The sequence below is a fragment of the Thalassophryne amazonica genome, chromosome 6 (assembly GCF_902500255.1).
Source record: "Thalassophryne amazonica chromosome 6, fThaAma1.1, whole genome shotgun sequence".
NCBI classification, from domain to species: domain Eukaryota; kingdom Metazoa; phylum Chordata; class Actinopteri; order Batrachoidiformes; family Batrachoididae; genus Thalassophryne; species Thalassophryne amazonica.
In genome coordinates this window covers 37,549,466-37,572,821 of record NC_047108.1, presented here as the reverse complement: position 1 = coordinate 37,572,821, position 23,356 = coordinate 37,549,466, and the positions used below count along the sequence as shown (strand labels likewise).

Below are 23,356 nucleotides of genomic sequence, written 5' to 3'. Positions count from 1 at the left end.
CCAGACGCACCCAGCGCTCGCTTTTTTTCTACATTCTCGCATTCTTAGAGGTTGAGAACGCATTTAGCTGCGATTGCCGCTCTCGCTTTTTAGCCTCGCAACCCACCTTCGGTTGGAGCTACATGCACTGCACACATCCTCCAGAGGCTGCGAGACACGGCTTCACCGTTTTTTGTATTCTTTGATGCCTGTCGTGAGTACACCTTCCTAAACGCCGTGTGCATGCCTTTGCCGCTACCCTGCTGGGTATTTTCCTCTGTGCACATCAGCTGTGTTGTTTCGATGAAAGCTGGCTATTTGTTTAGTTGTGTCACTAACCCCGTTAACTACGTGGTAGTGTGTGTATCAGAACCAGTATAGTGTACTGTGTTGGGCTTGCCGTGAGTGTTTTCCACTCCTTGAAGTACTTCGTCTGCACTGCCGCCATTTGCTAAGTTTAACAGCTCCGCTAGCAGCTAGTGTTGTCGTCGTTGCTCTAAGTGACTTAGCACTTGGGCTGTGAGTTTTTCGGCTGTGTGCATCGTGTTATTACTGTGGCTGTGAGTGTTTCACGCTCCGGGCCTTGTATTAGCTTTTACACTGTGAGTGTTTCATGCTCCGTGCCTCGTGCCGAGTCTGCGGCTGGAGTGCTTCACGCTCCGTGCCTCGTGTTATTATTTACACTGCGTGTGATTCACGCTTTGTCTTTCCATTTGTAACCATCAGGGCTTGCGTTAGCCATCTGATGGACATATGTTTTGCCCCTCGTGTCTTGGGATCGGACACCTGAGGGAAGCCCTGACTGGCGATGCCTGCCTTAATTGTGCCAGCATGCCACTGGCAGAGAGATCTGCTAGACTTGCGGCATTGGAAAGTGTAATATCTAGTGCGACTTTGGCCTCCAGCCCCAGGAAGGAACCAAAGCGCCGTAAACGCCCACATGCAGGAGCCCCTTCTGCTAAGAAGGTTACTCATGACCATGCTTTGGCTGAAAAGGTCGAAACGTTGACTTCTGAGTTTGCTCAGATTAAGTCCTTGCTTCTGAATCTACAGCCTAGGGATGCAGTGATAGTTCCTGTTGTCCCTAATGAGGCTGATCAGACCAATGTAGTTACTCAGCAGGAGGAAGATGTCGTGTCTATTGCTGCAACTGATTCCTTGTACATGGCAAGTGATATAAACTGTGTGGAGGATGAGGATGAGAGGGGTCTTTCTCCAAGCCATTCATTAGTGGGCTCTCATACCTCTGAGGCAGAGTCCATGCTGCAAACCGGACCTGGACTATCCTTTGTCAAGCAAGCTGTTCAGTTGGCTTTATCCAGGCTTGGGGTCGACAATCCCCCTGCAGAAACCACCGCTTCAAGTGCCTTTTTCAAAGTCACTCAGAAGCCTGAGTTCAACGTTCCAGTTTCACAACCATATATCGAGGAGCTCCACCGATGTTGGGCGGACCCCAAATCATTGACCCATCTATCACAGGACTGCAGAGCCATTAGCTCTATGTGTGATTCGGCGCAGTATGGTCTGAACCGTATGCCCGCCGTTGACAGTATTATTGCGAACCTGGTTGTGGCTCCAGCTGATGCTGCTCGGCCGGATGCCCGCTGCCCACGTCCTCTGTGTAGGGTCACTGATGACCTCCTCACCAAAAGCTATGACATAGCTGCTCGCATCGTTCGCCTAGGCAACTCGCTGTCCCATTTAGCCCTTGCCCTCTCAAAGTCTTTGAGGGAGGCAGAGGTTGATGATGCTACGCAAAGTCTTAGTGATGCCTCACTCCAAACCTTTGCTTTTATGTCCAGAGAGCTTGGCAGACTAATGTCAACCCCTTACCATCACTAGACATCAGGTGTGGCTTGCGCAGTCCCCCGATCTGAATCCTGCAGAGGCACACTCCATTCGCTGCCGGTTCTTCCAGGCCAAGTATTTGGACCTGCGGCCCAACAAACTTTGGAGCGTGCTGTTGAGGCTAGTAAATCTCGTCAACAGTTTGACTTACACCGGTCTTCAAGACCTCAGCCAGTCAGACGTGCTACAGCTTTTCACTCTACATCCAGGCTTCCGCCGACTCCCAGAGCTGCACGTGCTTTTGCAGTTGAGGGCCAGCTGTCCCAGCAGCCTGCCTTTCGTGAGCCTACAGGCAGACCCGCGAGAACTGAACGGTTTCACAGAGCTTCCAGTAATCGAGCCCAGAGGTCCTCAGGGATGCGAGGCAGAGGTGGTCGGGTCTGACTGCCAATGTTTGGCACCCAGCCGTTTTCACGAAATCAACTCAGCCACTGGGAGGCTCAAGTTCAAGACCCATGGGTCATTTCAACCTTGTTCGAAGGTTACAGAATTCAGTTCAGATGTCGTCCTCCAAAGTTCAATGGGGTGAGGATGACTGTTGTTTCCGACTCAGTGCATTCTGCTGCCCTACAACAGGAGATTTTGGAACTCCTGGAGAAGGGGGCCATAGAGCCAGTTCACCATTCAGACCAGCTCAGGGGGTTCTATTCAGTTTACTTCCTTGTTCCAAAGAAGGATGGCGGCTTTCGTCCTATCTTCGATCTCCGACGTCTGAATCGTTATATCAAAGTGCTGCAGTTTCACATGCTCCGCACAGTAGACGTCCTTCAAACTATCACACCAGGAGACTGGTTCACAAGTGTCGACTTAAAAGACGCTTATTTCCATGTGCCAGTGGCGCCTCATCACAGGCAGTTTCTCCGCTTTGCTTTCGAAGTTCAGGCATACCAGTTCAGGGTGCTTCCTTTCGGCCTCTCTCTCGCCCCTCGTACATTTACCAGATGTATGTCTGCAGCACTAGCCCCACTGCAAGCTCTTGGATTAAGAATCCTACCCTACTTAGACGATTGGCTTGTCTGCGCTCCGACTCAGGAGCAGGCGCACAACGACCCACCTCTTCTACTGAACCATGTCTCTCATTTAGGACTCACAGTGAACTTTGCAAAGAGTTCTCTTGTTCCCAGTCAACAAACGACCTTCATCGGCATTGCCATCAACTCCCTGAATATGACTGCATCGCCATCCCTGCAGAGAGTGGACGATGTAATTTGTCTCGTCTCACACATTCAACGGGCTGTGACGCTGCCTTTTGGTTTGCTGCTCCGGTTGATGGGCAAATTGACTGCAGTGTCGCTAGTGGTACCTTTGGGACTTGTTTTTACGTCCCCTACAGATTTGGATCAACAACCTAGGCCTCAACTCAAAGTTGCATCAGCACTGGCTTGTATGACTCTCCAACCAGTGCCTCCTGCACCTCAAACCCTGGGGGAACGTGGACTTCATCTGCAAGGGTGTCCCTCTAGGCTCTGTTCTTTCTCGCTGAGAGGTGGTTGTTACAGATGCATCACTCAAAGGTTGGGGGGCCGTGTGGAATCACAGGATGGTGAGGGGTGTCTGGAGTCCCCAGGAGAGACTCCAACACATAAACGTGCTGGAGCTTCGCGCTGTGCGACTGGCTCTCAAGCATTTCCTCCCAGCCCTGAGAGGAAGACATGTTCTTGTCCGGTCGGACAACACGTCAACAGTCTATCAGATAAACCATCAGGGGGCACCAGGTCCAATCACTCATTGGCAGAAACTCGGAAGCTTCTCTTATGGGCATTGCCTCGCCTTCAGAGTGTCAGAGCAGTTCATCTGCCCGTACAGAACAGCGCAGCGGATTTACTCTCCAGACAGAAACCACCACTGGGAGAGTGGAGACTGAACCCGATTGTGGTCCAAATGATCTGGCAGAAATATGGTGCAGCGGAAGTGGACATTTTCGCTTCAAGCACCTCGACACATTGCCCACGATGGTACTCCCTCTTGGAACCAGACAGCCCGCTGGGGCAGGATGCATTGGCTCACCCGTGGCTGGATTGCCTCCTTTATGCCTTCCCTCCTCTCCCGCTGCTGATGTTGACACTGCACAGGATAGATCAGAGCAGCCACAGGGTGCTGCTGGTTGCTCCATTCTGGCCTGGGAGGATTTGGTTTCCCATGATTTACAAACTCCTCGACGGAGAACCTTGGGCTCTCCTGGAGAGGAAGGATTTGTTGTCACAGCTACAGGGGAGGATTTGGCACCCTCACCCAGAACGCCTTCAACTGTATGTGTGGCCGTTGAGGGGCCAGACTCCTTGTTAAGTTCTTGTGACCAGGCTGTTGTTCAGACTATCCTTAATTCACGTGCTGCTTCTACCAGGGCTTTGTATGACAACAGATGGAAGCTGTTTGCGCGGTGGTGTGAGAAACAAATGTTAGACCCGGAGCATTGCCCTGTGCCTATTCTCCTCAAATATTTACAAGAACTGCTGGAGAAGTGACTTTCTGTCACTACCTTGAAGGTTTATGTTGCTGCAATCTCTGCCCGGCACGTCTACGTTGATGGCCGGTCAGTGGGTTCACACCTCTTAGTGTGTCGTTTTTTGAAAGGTGCTCTACGTTTGCGGCCTCCAAGGCTTGCACGCGTACCTTCATGGGACCTTCCTCTAGTCCTGGAGGGTTTAAGCTTATCCCCTTTTGAACCAGTTGAAAGTGCTGATCTTAAATGGGTGTCAGTGAAGACTGCCTTTCTACTTGCACTGTCTTCGGCTAAGCGGGTGGGAGAGCTCCATGCCCTATCAGTCGCTGGGGACTGTTTGTGATGGAATTCTGACGGATCTGGGGTTACGCTGTGGCCTAATCCGTCCTTTTTACCCAAGAGAATTTCAACTTTTCATGTTAACCAGCCTGTTTCCTTGGCTGTGTATATCCCGCATTCTGATCCAGGATTATCTGTTTCAGGTTCCCTGTGTCCTGTCTGAATGTTGAAGCAGTACATTAGTGCAACTGCCGGGATCCGGAAAACGGATGCCCTGTTTGTGTGTTACTGTGATCACAAAAGAGGTTGTGCTGTGTCAAAGCAGCGACTCTCGCATTGGGTCGTGGATGCCATTTTACAAGTATACAGGTCCAGAGGTCTTCAGCCTCCTAAGGTTACGTGCCATTCCACCAGAGGGGTGTCCACCTCCTGGGCTGCACTGAGAGGTGTCCCTTTGAGTGATATTTGTGCTGCTGCTACGTGGGCTTCGTCCTGTACCTTCGCCCGCTATTACAGACTGAATGTGGCTGCTCCTCCTGCGGTGACTTCGGCGGTGTTGTCTGCCTCCACTCCCCACTGCTGATGCGAGGTGAGTGTGACTCTTCGTGACCTTGTTGGTATTAAGTCATCCAGGTGCTAAAGCACCGCCCTCTGGCGGTCAGGAGGAATGAAATAGAATGAGAGTTACGAATGTAACTACGGTTCTATGAATTCTGGATGACCGCCAGAGTTGCTTGTCACTCAGAGTCTTGCGAGTTCATTCCGAAAAGAAGCGAGCGCTGGGTGCGTCTGGTATATAAAGACAACCAGTGACGTCACCCAGGTCACATTCAATGGCGTGACTTTGTTGGTATATATTGTTGACCTCTGTGCTGCGCACATGTAGTTATCCAGGTGCTAAAGCACCGCCCTCTGGCGGTCATCCGGAATTCATAGAACCGTTGTTACATTCGTAACTCTCGTTCTGACAGTTCTGTTTTTAGTGGTACATCTTCACCTCATTTTCTTCAGTGGTCTGATGTTTTCCCATATCAGATCGTTACCATGATGATGGATCTGGATCGTATATCAGATTTGCAACTTTGTTTAGAATTTTCACGGCGTGAAATAAAACAAAACAAAAACCGAACAAAGAAAATACAGTCAACAAAGAGGAGCATTCTCCGAGCAAATTTGTTTACACTGACGAGTTTGATTTGGAGCTTAAAGTGGGCATACAAAATGAAGACCAACAAGATGAAAACACAGCTATGAACAGCCATATAATAAACATATTAACCTTGCACTCGGTTAATAATCCTTTATGAACTTTTACATGAAATTATAATCAGTTTATTGTAACATTAATTTGTGCACCTTTATTTAAAAATTATTGTGTTGACAAACTCACAATTTTGGCGTCTAAGTTCTTTTTATCAAAGGGAACCTCTCTTGTGTCTGTGGGACAGGCTTATGGCAGGGACTTGATGGAGGCTCAGGACTGGTGCAGGAAGTACATGCGCTCTGGAAATGTAAAAGACTTGACTCAGGCTTGGGACCTGTACTACCATGTGTTCAGGCGCATCTCCAAACAGTTGCCACAGGTAAGAGGAACTAGTTTTGTTTTTGATTTTTGTTTATTTGTTTTTTTGTCTTCAAAGTGAAGTAGAAATTTTTAATGTGCATAATTTTCCTTGAAATGTTTTGTCCAGATCAACTGCCAAATTAATAGATTGTGCCAAGTAACGGACGGGGCGCACATCACGCGTTTGTGATACCAAACGATACCTCATGAAACTTTGAGATCACGCAACTCTTAGCCACCACTGTGTAAGAATATTCCTTACATCAATGCAATAATGTAGCTCAGTCCAGACTCTCTGCAGCATATCTGGCATGATCGAGGGGTACACAGAAGAGTTTTTGAATTGATGTATCTGCAATCACCATATTATTAAACATTCCAAAAAGTGTTGATATTATATCTGCTTGAAATCAAGGAGTGTTTTTGTGCTCACCCTGTATAATAGGGACCTGCCGTTCTCTGAGCAGAAGATTCCTTCTGATTGTCTTTTGCAACATAAATCCAATGAAATGCTTGTTGCACTCTTCAGCAGAAGACAGTTTTGCACTGTTAACATTTTAGGTTAGAGTAATTGTATGGTAATGGCCACCACGTTTAGCACATAGGTTGTAAGGAGTATTTGTGTGTATTTGGCTCCATCTTGTGTATGAGGTCTGTTAGAAAAGTATCCAACCTTTTTATTTTTTGCAAAAACCTGATGGATTTGAATCACGTGTGCCTGCATGAGCCAACCTTGAACCTTCATGCGCATGTGTGAATTTTTTCACGCCTGTCGATTGCGTCATTTGCTAGTAAGCAGCCTTTGTGTGAGGATGGGTGTTGTCTCTCGTCGGATTTTCTTTGCAAGGAAAATGGCGGAATGACTGGAGCAGCGCGACTGCATCAAATTTTGCCAGAAACTGGGCGACAGCCAGGTGGAAACCATTCCGATTATTAAGACGGCTTTCGGTGACGATCCTATGGGCATCACACAGATTAAGGAGCGGTACAACCAGTTTAAAGATGGCTGCACAACGGTGGAGAGCGAACAGCGCTCCGGTCAGCCATCAACATGCTGAAATGACCAGATCATTTCCAAAGTGAATGCTGTGGTGATGTGGGACCGTCGTGTGACTATCCGAGAAATTGCAGAAGAGGTGGACATCAGCACTTTTTCGGCACATTCCACTGTGACAGAAGATTTGGCCATGAAAAGAGTTGCAGCGAAATTCATACCGATGGCTTCGGCACGAAGCTGCCGATGGAGGAAAAGCGCCTCCGTGTTGAAGTCTCACAGGACATGCTGGACTCTGAAAAATGATCCCCACCTCTTCCACCATTCGGAATATTCAGACGGCTTTTGGTGGCTTTTCAGTCGTGTGACTATCCGAGAAATTGCTCCGTCGGCAGCTTTGTGCCGAAGCCATCGGCATGAATTTTGCTGCAACTCTTTTCATGGCCAAATCTTCTGTCACAGTGGAATGTGCCGAAAAAGTGCTGATGTCCACCTCTTCCGCAATTTCTCGGATAGTCACACGACGGTCCCGCATCACCACAGCATTCACTTTGGAAATGATCTGGACGTTTCAGCATGTTGATGGCCGACCGGAGCATGGCTCGCTCTCCACCATTGTGCGGCCGTCTTTAAACCAGTTGTACCGCTCCTTAATCTGTGTGATGCCCATAGGATCGTCACCGAAAGCCATCTTAATAATCCGAATGGTTTCCACCTGGCTGTCAGTTCAACAGTTACAGACAGTTATATCAGTTATAGTTAAAGACAGTTACATCTATAGGAAAGTATTCAACAGATGTTTTGACTCTTGTGGAACTTAGCAGAAAAGGTAAAAAACAAATTAAAAATCAACTAACGCGTTGCCTGTGGGGATCCATGGGCTCTAGATTTGGTAGTGCTTATAAAATAGGTAGCTGACATTTTTCAAGGGTGGTAATAAATTGTACAAAGTTTCTATAATGAGTTAGAATGGCATGTGAGTCCAGAATGTTTTTAGAACCTTAGACCTCCACAGTTTTTAAGAACTCAACCCTTATATTTCCTGTTAATTATGTATTTTTTTAAAAATGGTAATTTACTGTCTTAATGTATTTATAAATTGTTTAAGTTCTTGTTATCATGCACACACTATTGTTATTATAATCATTATAATAATAATAATTATTATTATTATTTGATTTTTATTTCTATTTTATCATTTGATTTTTAAATGGACCGCAGTGGTGGGCCATTTAAAGTGTTTTCATTTTTTTGTATCATCCATGTATTTTTAACGTATTTACAATTATAATATGTACTTACATTGAACTTACTAAATAAAATCACACATGCACTCACACTTTTAATATATAGGTGATTTACTGCCCCCTGCTGGAATGGTGTATGAGTTGAGAATGTAAACATCAATGTCCATTTTTCAGTGTTCTTAGCTAATATATGTAGCTTTTCTAAAAATATGAATCCTATCAATGTTCAATTTTTGCGCCGTTCACCCTTGACGGCAATATCAAATATCAGTTCTTCACAGTTTGTGCGTGATCAAAAATTGCTCGCATGCACGCACATACAGCTTTTTGTCTTTTTACAATCTGCTGTAAGGTGCTTTTAATTTGACAAACACAGGCAGTGGCAGAAGACATTGAAAGCACTACACATTTCACGCATGATACCAACATGACACTTAAGTCACTCATGGTAACAGCAACATAACACTTAACTAAAGTTACTAAACCAACTGAACTACAAAAACACACTAAATCTATAACACTAACAACACTGTTAAACTAACATAAACCACAACAACAACATTTAAAACCTCAAAACCCCAAACTCCCATGGTGCATTGCAGCACAGTGTCCATTGTTTCCTGGTTAGCTAAAATCGCTAATTTCTCAAAAAATATTTGTCCTATCAACTGTCCGTTTTTGCAGCATTCATCCTTGACCCAAAATTCATAAGCATACCGAACGGCCAGCCGAAATGCCAGCTCTCCTCAGCTTCGCCATGATCAAAGCCATACACACTCACGTACACACACAGAGGCCACTTGGCTATTATAATGTAGAAGATAGCTGCAAGGATCACCTCCACCTCTGGTTCTGATCAACACAACTTCAGTGCTGCAGCGAAATGATTATATTTTGCCACATTATTGTTTGTTAGCATCAATAAAAAAATAGCTCCTCCCTGGTGTGGATTCTGTGCTATCATAGGGGTAAAACTGATTTTGGATCAAAAGAATTTTATTTTTCCTGTGAGAGATCTTCATTTGTGGTTAGGTAAAAACATGCACAAATATATTGATTCAGCATTTCTCACAGTGTTGGCAAACAACAACATCTGTGATAATTGTTACACCGGTGTACTGCCCCCCTGAGGTGAAAGACGTGTCCTTGACAAAGACCAGCTCCTTGGGCTTTTGGAGTTTTAATAAAATGACTGATAACTTTCCTTCCTGCCATCACATTGTTGCAGAATGCCTTTAAGAATACTACAGTTTTGCCAGTAGCTCTCATTTCACCAAAAAATAGACATGATCATAATATTTGATATCGTAGCATCAAATCTGTGAATGGTTCCCTGTTGTAATATTACATTAGCAGATAAGCTATCAGCAAGACACAGTATAGTGTAACATATGACCAAGCATCCTAAAAGAAAGATTTCATTAAATTGCCTACATTCAGTTGTGTCCAATTAATTTTTCCCCCAACACACATAACACTGTGGTCTTCTTAATGAACACACAGGATTGCAAGAAACTGAAATATTATGCTCAACTTTGAATCTGAGCCAAAGTCTGTAACACTGAGCAGAGGGCACTGTAGCTTTTTAAAAACTCTGTAAACCTTCAGCTAATTGCCTGTCTCTGTGCTCCGTTCTGACCTCATAATCGTTCTATGCAGCTGACCTCTCTGGAGCTACAATATGTGTCTCCAAAACTGCTGATGTGCCGGGACCTGGAGCTGGCTGTACCAGGCACTTATGACCCCAACCAGCCCATCATCCGCATCCAGTCCATTGCCCCCTCGCTGCAGGTTATCACCTCCAAGCAACGCCCACGCAAGCTCACCATCATGGGTAAGATTAGAGGAAACTGCATGGGTCTCGTGGCTCTAAACAGATTGTAATAGGAGCGTACATTAAAGAATATGTCTACTCATAATGCTGAACCTTCAGCAGATGTGAGTCATGTTACAGAAATTCAGTATTAAGAGGCTCTTAGGTCAAATAACGCCATACTTAGTTTCGAAAGAATCAGTCTTAACTAAGTGCTGTATGTGCAATAAACACAAGATCTTCATTGCAGAAACAGGATCACAGAAGTAAAAATTAAATGTAATTGTAATCTTTACCACATCACCATAATCAAAACCTTTTAAAGCTCTGCTCAGCACACATGCACCACAATAGTCTTGAGGTTTTTCTGTTTTTGTTGTATCTGACATTGTCTGGATTCAGCATTAGTTGATTGATTGATTGATATTTGTGTTTTGGCACCTTTTTAAAAATAGCACAGTAATGGAAGGATATAATCCAGTTAGCCTAATGAATTTCCTTGGGTGCCGCGCTCTATTCTCCTCTCCTGAGCCATCGTCCCACCCAAATTTGGTCTATCATGCCCATTTCCCCCACTTCCCCAAACCAAGCAGCAGGGTATGGCCATAACCAGAAGTGAAGCTGTGACTGTATTAGGGTTGCACAATTGACTACATCACAATATCCAACTGTGTGATTATATGATTGTCAAAGGGTGTGATTTAAATAAAGAAAGAGAGAAAAAATTATCACAGAATGCACAGAGTGTGTGCTGCTTGTAGCCTGTGTGCTCCCTACCATTGAAATGCAGACTGTTTTGTTGCTCCTCCATTTAAGATTGTAGACATTTACTTATGCTTAAAGAAGAATGTTGAATGCATCACTGCAGAGTTTATTGCCTTTTTTTAAAGCATGTGAAGAAAGAATGATCAACAATGGAGATTTTTTTTTTTTTTTTTTTTTTTTTTTACTGTCACCTTGCATCCTCCTGCTTTGTGCGTCAATTTCATTTTCATTCGGATATTCAACTGTGTGATTCCTCCGCTCCTCTTTCCATGACAAAAACTCCTGTAACAGTGGAATGTGCCAAAAAAGTCTTGATGTCCACGTCTTCTGCCATTTCTGTGGTAGTCAGACGACGTCCCGGATCAACACAGCATTCACTTTGGAAATGATCTGGTCGTTTGAGCCTGTCGATCGCCGCTCGGAACGCGGCGCGCTCTCAGCCGCTGTGGGCGGTCTTTAAACCGGCTGTAACACTCCTCAATCTGTGTGATCCCCATAAAATCGTCCCTGAAAGCCATCTGAATTTAGCGAATGGTGTCCACCTGGCTGTCTCTCATAGTTTCTGGAAAAATTTGATGCAGCAAAGCTCCAAATCATTCAGACATTTCCCTGACAATGAAAATCCGACGAGGGGGGTGGACCAGTGCTCACTCAAAGCCTGCTCACAGGCGAATGATGCAACCGACAGGCGTGAAAAAACTCACGCATGCGCACGAAGGTTCAAGCTTGGCTGATGCAATCACACGTGATTCAAATCCATATAGTTTTTGAAAAAAATAAAAAGGTCCGTTACTTTTTGGACAGACCTCGTATTGTGGAAAATCTTTTTCTTTTTCTTTCTTTCTTTCTTCATTCTACACTGTCTTGCAATTAATGTAAAATATCACCACAATCACACAGTTCTATGAGTGTTTTTACATGCTATGAACATCATTTAGGCCTGACATGACTTGTTTTAGACATCTGTGAAATATATTACAAAAATACCCCCGAAGTGACTTAATTTTATGTCATTGTTAAAAGACTGCTCCATTAAACAGCCCAGCATTGCCAATCTGTCATATAATCCTTGGGTGGGGGGGGCATATGAAGTACAAAGTGAAAATTTCTGCATCACACAGAAATATCACTAATTTATTTGATACATTAACTGAGTTGTTAAAAAGGGTTTAAAAAAATCTGTAGTGGTTTTGAACACCAAGCCCACTAACCAGATCAAGTGGTATTTGGACAGTATCACTATTTTTGTAATGTTGCCTCTAGACAACATCACAATGGAGATGAATTTAGCCAAACAAAATGTGCTTTTGCATGTAGTGATCATTAGAAACATATCAAATTAATCATTTAAGAATTACAGCCATTTACAGATTTATGAACTGTTTCTCTAGTCAAAGCCAGAGAAGTTCCCTCAGAGTTGTCTGTCTTGGTGGCTTCCATCACTCTTCTCCTTCATGTGCTTTCAGTCTGTAAAGACTTCAGTGAACATTTATGTAAATAATCTGTGAAACAAAAATGGGTTGAGTCTTACTGAGTCCCAGAGATGGTAGCATCAAAGTCAGAGAAAATAAAAACTGGTGTTTAACTGTGTTAAAAAAAAAAAGATTTATTTAAAAAAGAAAAAAGGCATAATCCCAACATCACATGCTTTTGGCGCCTGCCCTGTTTGGTGAATTCTGCATGCAGAAGTGTCCTCAATTCTTGCTTGCACTCTGCCCCTTTTAAAAACTGGCTGGAACACTGGAAGGTCACTCTGTCTTGGAGCTTAAATCATCACATTAATAAATCACAAATCACTTTACTTGACACCTTTCCTCTGGAAAACATGGTACTTTGTTCTGATGAATCTCACCATTGTTTCACAAATGGTAAAAGACGATACTCAATAAATCGAGTAACCTCCAGAGTGAGACTTCAGATGAAGGCCTGTCAGCACTGTCAGGCTTTTTAGATTTACTGTCAATTTTCCATCCCACTGGTGATTGTCATTAGGAACAAAGTCCTTTCCCTCTTTCCTCACTTCTCTTTCTAAAGTTTCCACAAGAGGAGGTGAGCAGGATCTAACAAATGGCACCATTGTTCCATTGTTAAAAGCACTGTGGTGATCATAGTGTTGGTAAAATCAACATAATATGTAAAGTTGCTCTTACACCTGGGCAGGTTTAGCAATGTAAAAGGCTGAGCAACATCTTTGCACAGGTCCTCTAACAGAGCCGCTCCCGCCTACCCATGTTTGGTGCACAGTCCTCCTAGTAGGCACACCCCTCAGGAAAAGATGAGGGTTCTTTTTTTTTTTTTTTTTTTTTTTCCTCATTCCAGTGGTCAGTGGACTCCCAGCCACTTTGGCCCCACCCACATTGATTATTTCTGTGCTCTGACTAGATGACAGCATGCGGCAAGGCTACTCTAAGCCGACTGCCAGGCGACCTCAGTGGCAAGGTGGAGGAATGACTTCAGTGTGAAGCACAAAAACTGGAAATCAATCTGACAGAAAGGCTTTGGATGAACTTCACAGCTTGCTGTCACTGTGTTTGGGGAGTAGTAACTGGTGGCTCATTTATTTAGGGCAGTGTTAAAGTGAAGGGAAAAAATCATTACAGTGACGTGTTTCTTATTAAATCATGAGCTCACACTGACTGAATGGTGATACAGGATTTGTACAGCAGACGGCTACACAGAAGTAAAGGCAATGTGGCCAACAGCAATGTGCAGTATTTCTTACAAACTACTTTAAGTTCATTCCTGTCATGCATTGTGGTGCCCTCTGCAGGCAGTAATGGCCATGAGTTCATGTTCCTGCTGAAGGGTCATGAGGACCTGAGACAAGATGAGAGGGTGATGCAGCTGTTTGGTCTGGTCAACACGCTGCTTGCCAATGACCCTGCATCCCTGCGCAAGAACCTCAGGTAGACAGAGAACACCACACTGAGTACAAAAACAAAACCCGAGGAACCTATTAAACGTGCAAATTGAGTTTTTAATCATTTGTCTTGACTTGTGTCTGCTACATTCATCAGCATCCAGCGCTATGCTGTCATCCCACTGTCCACAAACTCTGGCCTTATTGGCTGGGTGCCCCACTGTGACACGCTGCACGCCCTCATCAGAGACTACAGGGAGAAAAAGAAGATCTTACTCAACATCGAGCATCGCATCATGCTCAGGGTGAGAATCTCGGCAGCATCCTCTCAGTTCATTGCTTGAAACATCTCAGCAGGCTTCTCTTAATTAGCGTGTTCGTGGGTGTGAGGGCCCACTGCTGTCTGGAGAATGGTGGTGATGTTGTCCATATAGCCTCTCACTGGTGGTAGCGTTTGACCTGATGGTAGGTTCATAGATGAATGAATGAATGAGTCCATCTCCTAGATTATTAACAACAAATCTCAACCAATAAATGCTGTCAACTTGCAACTTACCAAATCTAAAAGACTTTTGAGGACAAAACCTTGGTTCACTCTGATACAACAGATCAATCTAAAAAGCAACTTTGTTTTTCCTATGTAATACAAACAAAGACATAGACATATCTGCCACCTGCTGGATGGTTGGTGGAAGCTGGATAAGTTGCAGATGTGCTTGAGTGTTAGAGAAGTAACCCATTGTTTTCTGATTGTTATAAAATTCATGCAGCACGCTCATACCGCCACACAAGTCAGCAAAAAGGATTTTTGTGAATTTAGCTGTAAAAATAAAGAACAAGAGTGAGATGTCCAAGCAAGTTATACAGTGAATGTTGTGTGAGAGATTGTAGTTCTGCTTAGAAAATGGTGAAGCCTATCCCAGCAGCCATTGGGTGAGAGGCAAGCTACACTGGACAGGATGCCAATCTATTGCAAGGCTTACACACATAGAAGAACACATTCACACAGTCAATTTGGAGTCACCAGTTCACCTAAACTGCATATCTTTGGAAGTGTGAGGAAGCTAGAGTGCATGGCGGGAACCCATGTAAACGTGTGGAGAACATGTACACTCCAAACTAGTGATGGGATGATGATACCTCACGGAGTGTATTGACACACTACACAAACTGTGTCGGACTCGGCACTATATTGACACTGTGTTGCAGTAGTTAGAAAATCATTGCAGGTAAATAAAATGAAAATAAGATGGAAAAGCTAACGTGCTGCAAACGCAACATCAGCCTGTGAAATAGTTAATCACCAGTCCTCTATATGATCTCATCATTGCATAATTTCATGTGCTTAATTTTTGTGTCGAGTTAAGCTGTTCATGAGAAGAGTTTGAAATTTGCTTAAAACCTTGTTTGTGTAAATGCTAAACTGAGTTGGTTTGTAAAATATAGCAGATTTGTCTGTAATAAAATTCAGAGTTAAAATTTGTAACTTTTGTATGGAAATTTGTTAACTTAAGTGTTAAAGTATACGAAATAAAAGACTAAAAATAGATTTGTTTATGCATTTTTATTGAGCAACAAAGGTTTCTGAAGTGTCTTTGCTCCAAGGCAATTTCTCCTGTTACACACCAGTTCCCCTGCCCTTAGAAAAAACTTTCACAGAGTACAGATGAAGATGGTGAGCATAAACATGTCAGTGCGAGTTGATAAAAGTATGGATATGTTTTCTGGTTATTCTTCCAGTATTGTAAAGGAGTACAAACATATCTAATTGGAAAAATAACAGTAAACAATGCCCAAAGGAGAAAAAGATTGACCTTATTTGGCGTCAAAAGATCAAAATTATTCCAGACTGGGGAAACGTCTTTGAACGATCCATGAAGTCAGTGGAACAAGGTGAGGGCAAACAAAAATCCAACAGCAAAACTCCATCCAACAAATCCGCAACATGTCGATACAGTTTGTTAAAGCGATACACGCACCAATACGGGGTTTCACTCTTGTGTGCTTGGCACAGTGCTGACGCACCAGCGTTGTTCATCCCATCACTACTCCAAACAGAAAGGACAAGGTTCGAAGTGAACCGGGGACCTTCTTGTTGTGAGGCAGCAGTGCTAACCACTAAGTCACTGTGCCGCCTTATATTCAATCAGCTCAATGAAATACGTTTCCCTGGGTTGACTGGTGACTCGAGTATATTTAGGGTATGGGGTTTGGATGGGCCATGGCCATGGTGTGTGTGTGTGTGTGTGTTGAAGTGGAAGGGTGAATTCATGGGAAAAGGAAAGGGAGAGCTCAAATCACAGCTACAGTATTAAAAGTTCTTTATTGTATGACACGGATGGGACTCATACTTGAGCAGCATTTCTCGGAGTGGTGCGCAGACCACTGACAGTCTGTGAGTAATCTGTGACACTTTAACAATGTCATCTTCTAACTTAAAAAGTGTTTCCACACACTCACTCGTCTTCAACCGCTTAGTCCAGTCAAGGGTCGCGGGGGACTGTCGCAGGGCCACAAACAGACAAACACATTCACACCCACTCGCACACCTACGGACAATTTAAAGATTCCAATCCACCTAACCCGCATGTCTTTGGCTGTGGGAGGAAACTGGAGCACCCAGAGGAAACCCACGCAAACACGGGGAGAACATGCAAACTCCACACAGAAAGGCCACAGGCGGGAATTGAACCCATGACCTTCTTGCTGTGAGGCAGCAGTGTTAACCACTAAACCACTGTGCTGCCCAAAAGTGTTTCCAAAACTGTTAAAAAAAAAAAAAATAACCTTAAAGTCTGAAAAGTAGTAGCGTGTTATGTCACTGAATACACAAAGCAATTAGTAAAGCTGTCAATAGTGGGTTTGCAATTTAAATTTATTTATTTATTTATTTGGCTAAGTGGTTCTTGGTCTGAAAAACTTATATACAGACAAGAGCTTCAGGGTTTTTTTTTATTTTATTTGTTTGTTTGCTTTTTTCTTAAATTTGCTTTGGGTTTGTGGATTTCAGATGGCCCCGGACTACGATCACCTCACGCTAATGGAGAAGGTAGAGGTGTTTGAACATGCTGTCAACAACACAGCCGGAGATGACCTAGCCAAGCTGTTATGGCTCAAGAGTCCAAGCTCAGAGGTATGACATCTGCTTCTTTATGCTCTGTCAATACAAGTGAGGATGACTGACTCAACTTGATATATTCAGCAATGCTAATACTTCCACCCTGAGCACTCTAGCATTTTAAAACCATTTAAAATGATAGAGTGCTCAATGTTCAGATTTGGGCTGTGGAGGTCAGCAGTTTAGGAGCCTTTGTTGGTGAGGAAAGAATTAGTAACCTTGACTTCACAGGCAGTGATCTGAGTGAGGAGTCTGGGTGTCCAGGTTTGTCATTGTCCTGCATCAAGTCTAAGATCTAGGCTTTCAGTGGCTTCTTGGACTCTTCTTGGACAGTGTAACTGTGTGTCATGAAAGTGTCGACCTTATAGAAACATTCGCTTATCTCAGCAGTGACATTCCTGTCTCTGGGTCCAATGCCTTTGAGATTGGGAGTCATTTGGGAACAGCTTATGAAGGCAAGAGGTCATTGGACAAAGATGTTTGGTGATGCCAATATGTTTAAAGGAGAATAAAGGTCCAAGTCTTCAGGGTCCTTGTGCTTTCTATCTGAGTATACAGTTGTTTGTCTGGGATGCCAACCAGTGACCTGAGACAGCGACTGGATATTTTTGTACTAAGTCTTTGAAGGATCCTTGGGTACGACAAGAATGAATTTTATGTCAAACAAATAGTTACTTAGGGTCGGCTACAACATTTTGGCCTAGTGGTGTGCTTCTTTGGGTATGATCCAGCAAGTAGGGGCCCAACTGTTGAGGACCCCTGCACCCACAGAAGGCCAAGGGGATGGCCATGTGTCATCTGGCTGCAGCAGATAGATGGGTATTTTCCAGAGATGAGGATGCTCTGATTGTCTTCCTGGGTTTCTGTCATTCTGGACCCAAGGTGATCCTGCAGTGTGGTGGATGCGGCAACGTGCAACAGCACATTGTCCCAGACTTGACCTGACCAGTGTTGTTTTTCAGTGCAAAGTCTGGAGTGTATGTCAACATCTTCAAATTTATTCAGTACCTTATTTTAGTCTCCCACTGTGCTAATTACTGAAAAAAAAATTTCCCCAAAGATTCCATTTTCTGGGTTGTGTGTGTCCTACTTTTAATCTGTTAACTGTAGCACTTCATAAACAGAGTTTCAATTCGAGTACATTTTTAGTAACATGAATACGTTGTGTAGCAGATGCTCAACATGCTGGAGTGTGTGTGTAAAGCGGCATAAACCAGCCTACCTTTGTTTCTGTGCCAGTTCCTACTGTTCACGCTCTATATAGGACATTTCTCAGGACATGAACTAGAAGAGCTTTCATAATCCAGATGTTCTTTCTCCTCCAGGTGTGGTTTGACAGAAGGACTAATTATACTCGCTCACTGGCTGTGATGTCAATGGTGGGCTACATATTAGGACTGGGTGACAGGTGAGCTCTTCTGAAAGGATGCGGAGGCTTGCATCACATTATTGTAATAATAGACATTTCAAAGATAACATTAATGGAGACGCGATGTTTCATTACTTAGGCATCCATCCAATTTAATGTTAGACCGCTTAAGTGGAAAAATTCTCCACATTGACTTTGGAGACTGTTTTGAGGTGAGATGAGCTATTATTTTCACACAATAATCTCCCTTTAAATTCATGCATGATTTAACTTATTTAAACCTTTCTACAGGTTGCCATGACCAGAGAGAAATTCCCTGAGAAGATCCCATTCCGCCTGACAAGGATGTTGACCAATGCCATGGAGGTAAGCAAAACTAGCAGCATCTTACCTTGAGACACACTGAAAAGTCAGAAACTCTGCAGGAAAACCTTTTTACATACAGTTAAGCGTTAGTCACTCACTGTAGCAGCTGCAAGTGCTTCTCTTATGGATTAGATCCTGTCTTAAGTGGCTGTTCTTTTGTAATCACAAGTCAGAAATCAGTTTCAATGTTACTTATTGAGCAAAGAAAATGAGTTTTATGGACTTAGGTTTAATGTTTTAAAAGGTTTAAAGAAGCCTCAGAAATGTGCTCTGTAGCTTATTAGAGGCACAGTTGTGCCATAGATTTAACTCTAAGTAAAATCAAGCTGCTGCTGTCACTGCCTGGTGGCAAATCGTTTAATAAATGAAAGGCACTAATGAATTAAACTACTGTACTTGCACTGTTTTTTGGTTTTTGTGTGCTCTGTTTTAAAACAACAGGTTATGACTTAGCACTAGTTTTACACTGGTTGCCCTTTGTGACTCAAATGTAAATATACACAGAAAATGGGTACAGGTGGTCTTGAACCAGGAACCTTCTGTTTTGGGAACCAGGGCACTAGCCACTTGTGTCACTGTGCTGCATCACAAAGTAAATATGATCAGATGATGTTAAAGTTTTGTATCTGGTTGTTAGGTGACGGGCTTGGATGGTAACTATCGTATCACCTGTCACACGGTGATGGAGGTGCTGAGGGAGCATCGAGACAGCGTCATGGCCGTGCTGGAGGCCTTCGTCTATGACCCACTGCTCAACTGGAGGCTCATGGACAGTGAGAGATTATCTGTGTTTTCTCTGTGTGTCTTACAATTGTTCAAGACAGGGGAGGGTGTCATTGTTACAGTTATTCTGGTGTTTGTGTGTTCAGTGTTGTGGTTTCTCTGGTGTTTGTGTGTTTGGTGTTTGTGTGCTTAGCGTTATGGTTTTTTGTGTGTGTGTGTGTGTGTGTTTTCAGTGTTATGGTTTCTCTTCTGTTTATGTGTTCAGAGTTATTGTTCCTCTTGTCTGTGTTGGGGTGGGGGGGGTGTGGCATTGTTACAGTTTCTCTGGTGTTTGTGTGTTCAGTGTTATGGTTTCTCTGGTGTTTGTGTGTTCAGAGTTATTGTTCCTCTTGTCTGTGTTGGGGTGGGGGTGTGTGTGGCTGTTGGGTATTTTCTCCTCCAAACATTTTTAAAACCTTTAACAAGACAAACAGAGTCAAGAAACACCAGTGAGACAGAAAGTCAAATTTTACGCGCGGAGTGCGGCCAGGCTGTACACCAAGGCTACACTAAAGTCTGGCCTGCTTTTCCGCTCTTTTTATTAAGAGACGCCCTCATCACATAAACAAGAAACTTGTCCTAAGGGTGGGGGTGATGACGCAAGACAAGTTTCTTCCCATAACATAAACGCATACGTCAATAAGTGCAGCTGTAAGGAAGAACACTTTCAGGTCAGCACATCTCGTTCGTCTGTTGCAGGTATCAGCTGTTCTGCATCTGCCTGAAGTGTCCTGTCTTTCACACTCCTTCACACTAAACACCACATCACAATAGTCAAAACGTTCTCTTACTCCCAGTCGTTAGAGGCTGCGAAAACAAAGTTATATTATAATAATAAGTACATCCAGCCCTTCATTCCCAGCTCAGATTGACCCCAGAGTGCTAAAACAAAATTGAATTCTCAGGATTGCATTAAGACAGGTGCAAAACAGCACATCTCCGTTCTCATGAGAAAGAAGACAAAGCTAAAACAAGGTTGAATAACACGTACATTCTCAGGGTGAAGTGCAAAACAGCACAACACCGTTCTCATGAGAAAGAAGACAAAGCTAAAACAAGGTTGAATAACACGTACATTCTCAGGGTGAAGTGCAAAACAGCACAAAACCGTTCTCATGAGAAAGAAGACAAATGTACAAATGTTTAACAGTGATAACATATATACAAAATCCTTAACATTCCCCTCCTGTTTATCGCCTGTTAAACATACAGTAGGCATCACTCAGCTTAGCACTTCTTTTTGAGATTTTCACTAAGAGGTTCATCATGGTATGTTCTCTCTCTAGGCTTACACCCCAGAGGTGATGTCGTCATTGTCACCATCATCGGTGTCTGGGTCATCATACTTCCATTGGTCTGGGTACAGGTCAGGAGAGCCATCGTCCTCCTCGTTGTCGTCTGTCCCCAGAAGTGGATATGATGCCGGACCCCCTCCTGGTCCTGGACTTATTGCTGTGGTTATCATTCTATTTACAAGGCCTCGGAGACATGGAATACAACAGCATCCACACAATGTTAGAATTGCAGCAAATACTGCTATAGACACTAATAGTGAAGAAATCAAAGACCTCCATTTTCCCATCCCTTCCAGCCACCAATCCCAGCCTTCGGTGTTTACTCCACTGTGCTCTTTCATCTTCCTGTTCAACGTCCTCAGCCCGTCAATGGCTTGAGTGAGACTGCCGTCTGCAGCCGTGTTGTTGGGAATGAATGTGCAGCATTGTTCTCCGAACATGGCACAAACACCTCCTGTCTCTGCCAACAACATATCCAGAGCAATACGATTCTGGAAGGCCATAAGGGACGTGGCTTCTAACTGTGAATGGACAGCCTTAAATCCTTCCTCAGTCCAATTTCCTAATTTCTGTACATTGTAGTGGATGTAGTTTATTCTGTCCACGTTTTTATTAATTGAGCACCACCAACAGATGGAAGATTCGAATCCAGCTGCTATTTGATTAACCAGTTTATACTCGTCAGGCACTCCCCTGGGGACTCCTATTGCGTCAATATATGTTGGATTTCCCACTCCTTTCCAATCTCTTTTCACTCTATGTCTGGCTATGCCTTTCTGCCAATCTTCAGGAATAAGAGAGGCTGCATATGTCGTAACGTCTTCAGGGGTCATGGGTATGGCTTCAACTGGTAACAATAATGATATTAATGCACAATAACCTGACACATTCCGTGGCAGTCTGTCAAAGATTCTGTTATCCCCACACCACCACCATACGTCACTCCTCCCGACAGGTTTGAATGTGGGAGTACTATGGACCACATTCTTACACCAGGCGGTGTGGTTTAAGCTACCCAAAGTCTTACTTGTCCCTGTCAAGTGTACACATGTATGGTTAGCATGCCCAACTTTGCTTGAGAATAAAGGTTTAATCTTAGTCAATTTGGTCACTGGATAGATCTTGTCCCACTTAGAACAATTGTTGTTTGCCGCAATGTATGTCTGTGTCATAGCAGTCAGTAGACAGTCTTTGGGTAATGCTGCCGGTATTACCTGTAATATAGGTCTGGGTCCCATACATACAACACAGTCCTTCTTTGCTGCTAGTCCTGCTTGTTCTGCCATTAAAAGCCAATTGTTATTTTGTCCACTAATTCCTGTAGTTACTAGGAACCAGTCATCTGCCTTCATGTCTTTTGTGCCTTGTACAGACACCCCCTTTGCTTGTATGGGCACCCCCTTTGCTTGTATGGACACCCCCTTTGACGTACTTAATTCGGTCAATATTGGTTGCTGTACTCTATCTGTTTCACAGAGGAAGAAATGGAAATACGGATCTTTTCCTTGTTTGTATACCCAAAGGAGGAACAACCAACAGTCTCCCTCTATATCAGGTGGGAATATGGTTCCTTTTTCTGTGGTATTCACCACTATAGACAGCTTATCATCTGTTTGATACATTTTGAGAATTTGACTCTGGTACTTAGCCCACTCGGTTTGTGCCCATCTTGGTGTCCATCTACTCCATTCATCGGCTACCAACGTTTCCCATCTCCTATCTTGTTGATCGTTGGTCATATACCATGAGAAACTATTTCCGTAATTAGTCCCTCTGTCACCATCCGGCATTCCATGGGTAAGACCACTATATGGTACAGAGATGATCACAGATGTATTTCTAGGAATGCAGGCTTGTACACCAAATCGGTACGCATTATTCCCATTACAGCTATGTACTGTGGCATTTATTATCGGACTGGGGTCTTCGTTACTTCTTTTTGGTCTCTGCAATCTGTGGATGTGATCCTTATTATCATGTCCCATGCTCATGGCTTTTAATAATAATCCCAATTCAAAAAAGAAAAGTAGCATAACAAGGACTGTCCGTGGGGTCCAGAAACCCTCGTTCTTTTTATTTTTTTCTTTCGCCATTTCTGCACACTACAGCACACCTATGTTCAGAACAGTGGCTTCTTAATGTCTTCTGCTAGCTTTCGTGTCTAACCTGGATCTTAACACCAAGCTCACACACTATTACTAGTCTTGTCCTACTGTTCTTACTGTTTGTCTGTGTCTGCAGAAATGACTTTCTTACAGTGAGTTAAATGAATCCATGTACTTCTTTCCCCAATTTTCAAAGCTGTGGGTGTTGTGAGTAGTACTTGATAGGGCCCTTCCCATTTAGGTGAATGCCAGTGTTTTCTCTTGATGCTTCTTATCAACACCCAGTCTCCAGGTACCACTTTAGGGTCCTCCTGTGGAGAAATGGGATCATCAGTGTTTGGAACTCTCCCTCGTTGTCCTTCTAACATTTTTCTCATGTAATCCGCCAAATTGGCTTCCTCAGGTACATCCCAAATTTGTCCATAATATGGCAATCGATATTTTCTGCCAAACAATGTTTCATACGGTGTCAACCCCATGGTACTAGTTATGTTTATATACATTTTTACCAAATCTACACAATGCGTCCATGGTCTGCCTGTTTCCTCC

At 43.7% G+C, this 23,356-nt stretch overlaps 1 protein-coding gene across 2 annotated transcripts in view; it reads left to right on the top strand.

Moving 5' to 3' along the window:
- mtor (mechanistic target of rapamycin kinase) overlaps window positions 1–23,356 on the top strand; it is a 427,661-nt gene that overhangs the window by 388,407 nt on the left and 15,898 nt on the right. For both annotated transcript variants that reach the window (XM_034171997.1, XM_034171996.1), the window contains exons 45-53: window positions 5,998–6,132; window positions 10,014–10,188; window positions 13,703–13,838; window positions 13,950–14,097; window positions 16,803–16,925; window positions 18,236–18,318; window positions 18,419–18,491; window positions 18,571–18,645; window positions 19,283–19,418. In XM_034171997.1, coding sequence (XP_034027888.1) covers window positions 5,998–6,132; window positions 10,014–10,188; window positions 13,703–13,838; window positions 13,950–14,097; window positions 16,803–16,925; window positions 18,236–18,318; window positions 18,419–18,491; window positions 18,571–18,645; window positions 19,283–19,418 — 1,084 coding nt within the window. The remainder of the gene's footprint in view (window positions 1–5,997; window positions 6,133–10,013; window positions 10,189–13,702; window positions 13,839–13,949; window positions 14,098–16,802; window positions 16,926–18,235; window positions 18,319–18,418; window positions 18,492–18,570; window positions 18,646–19,282; window positions 19,419–23,356) is intronic.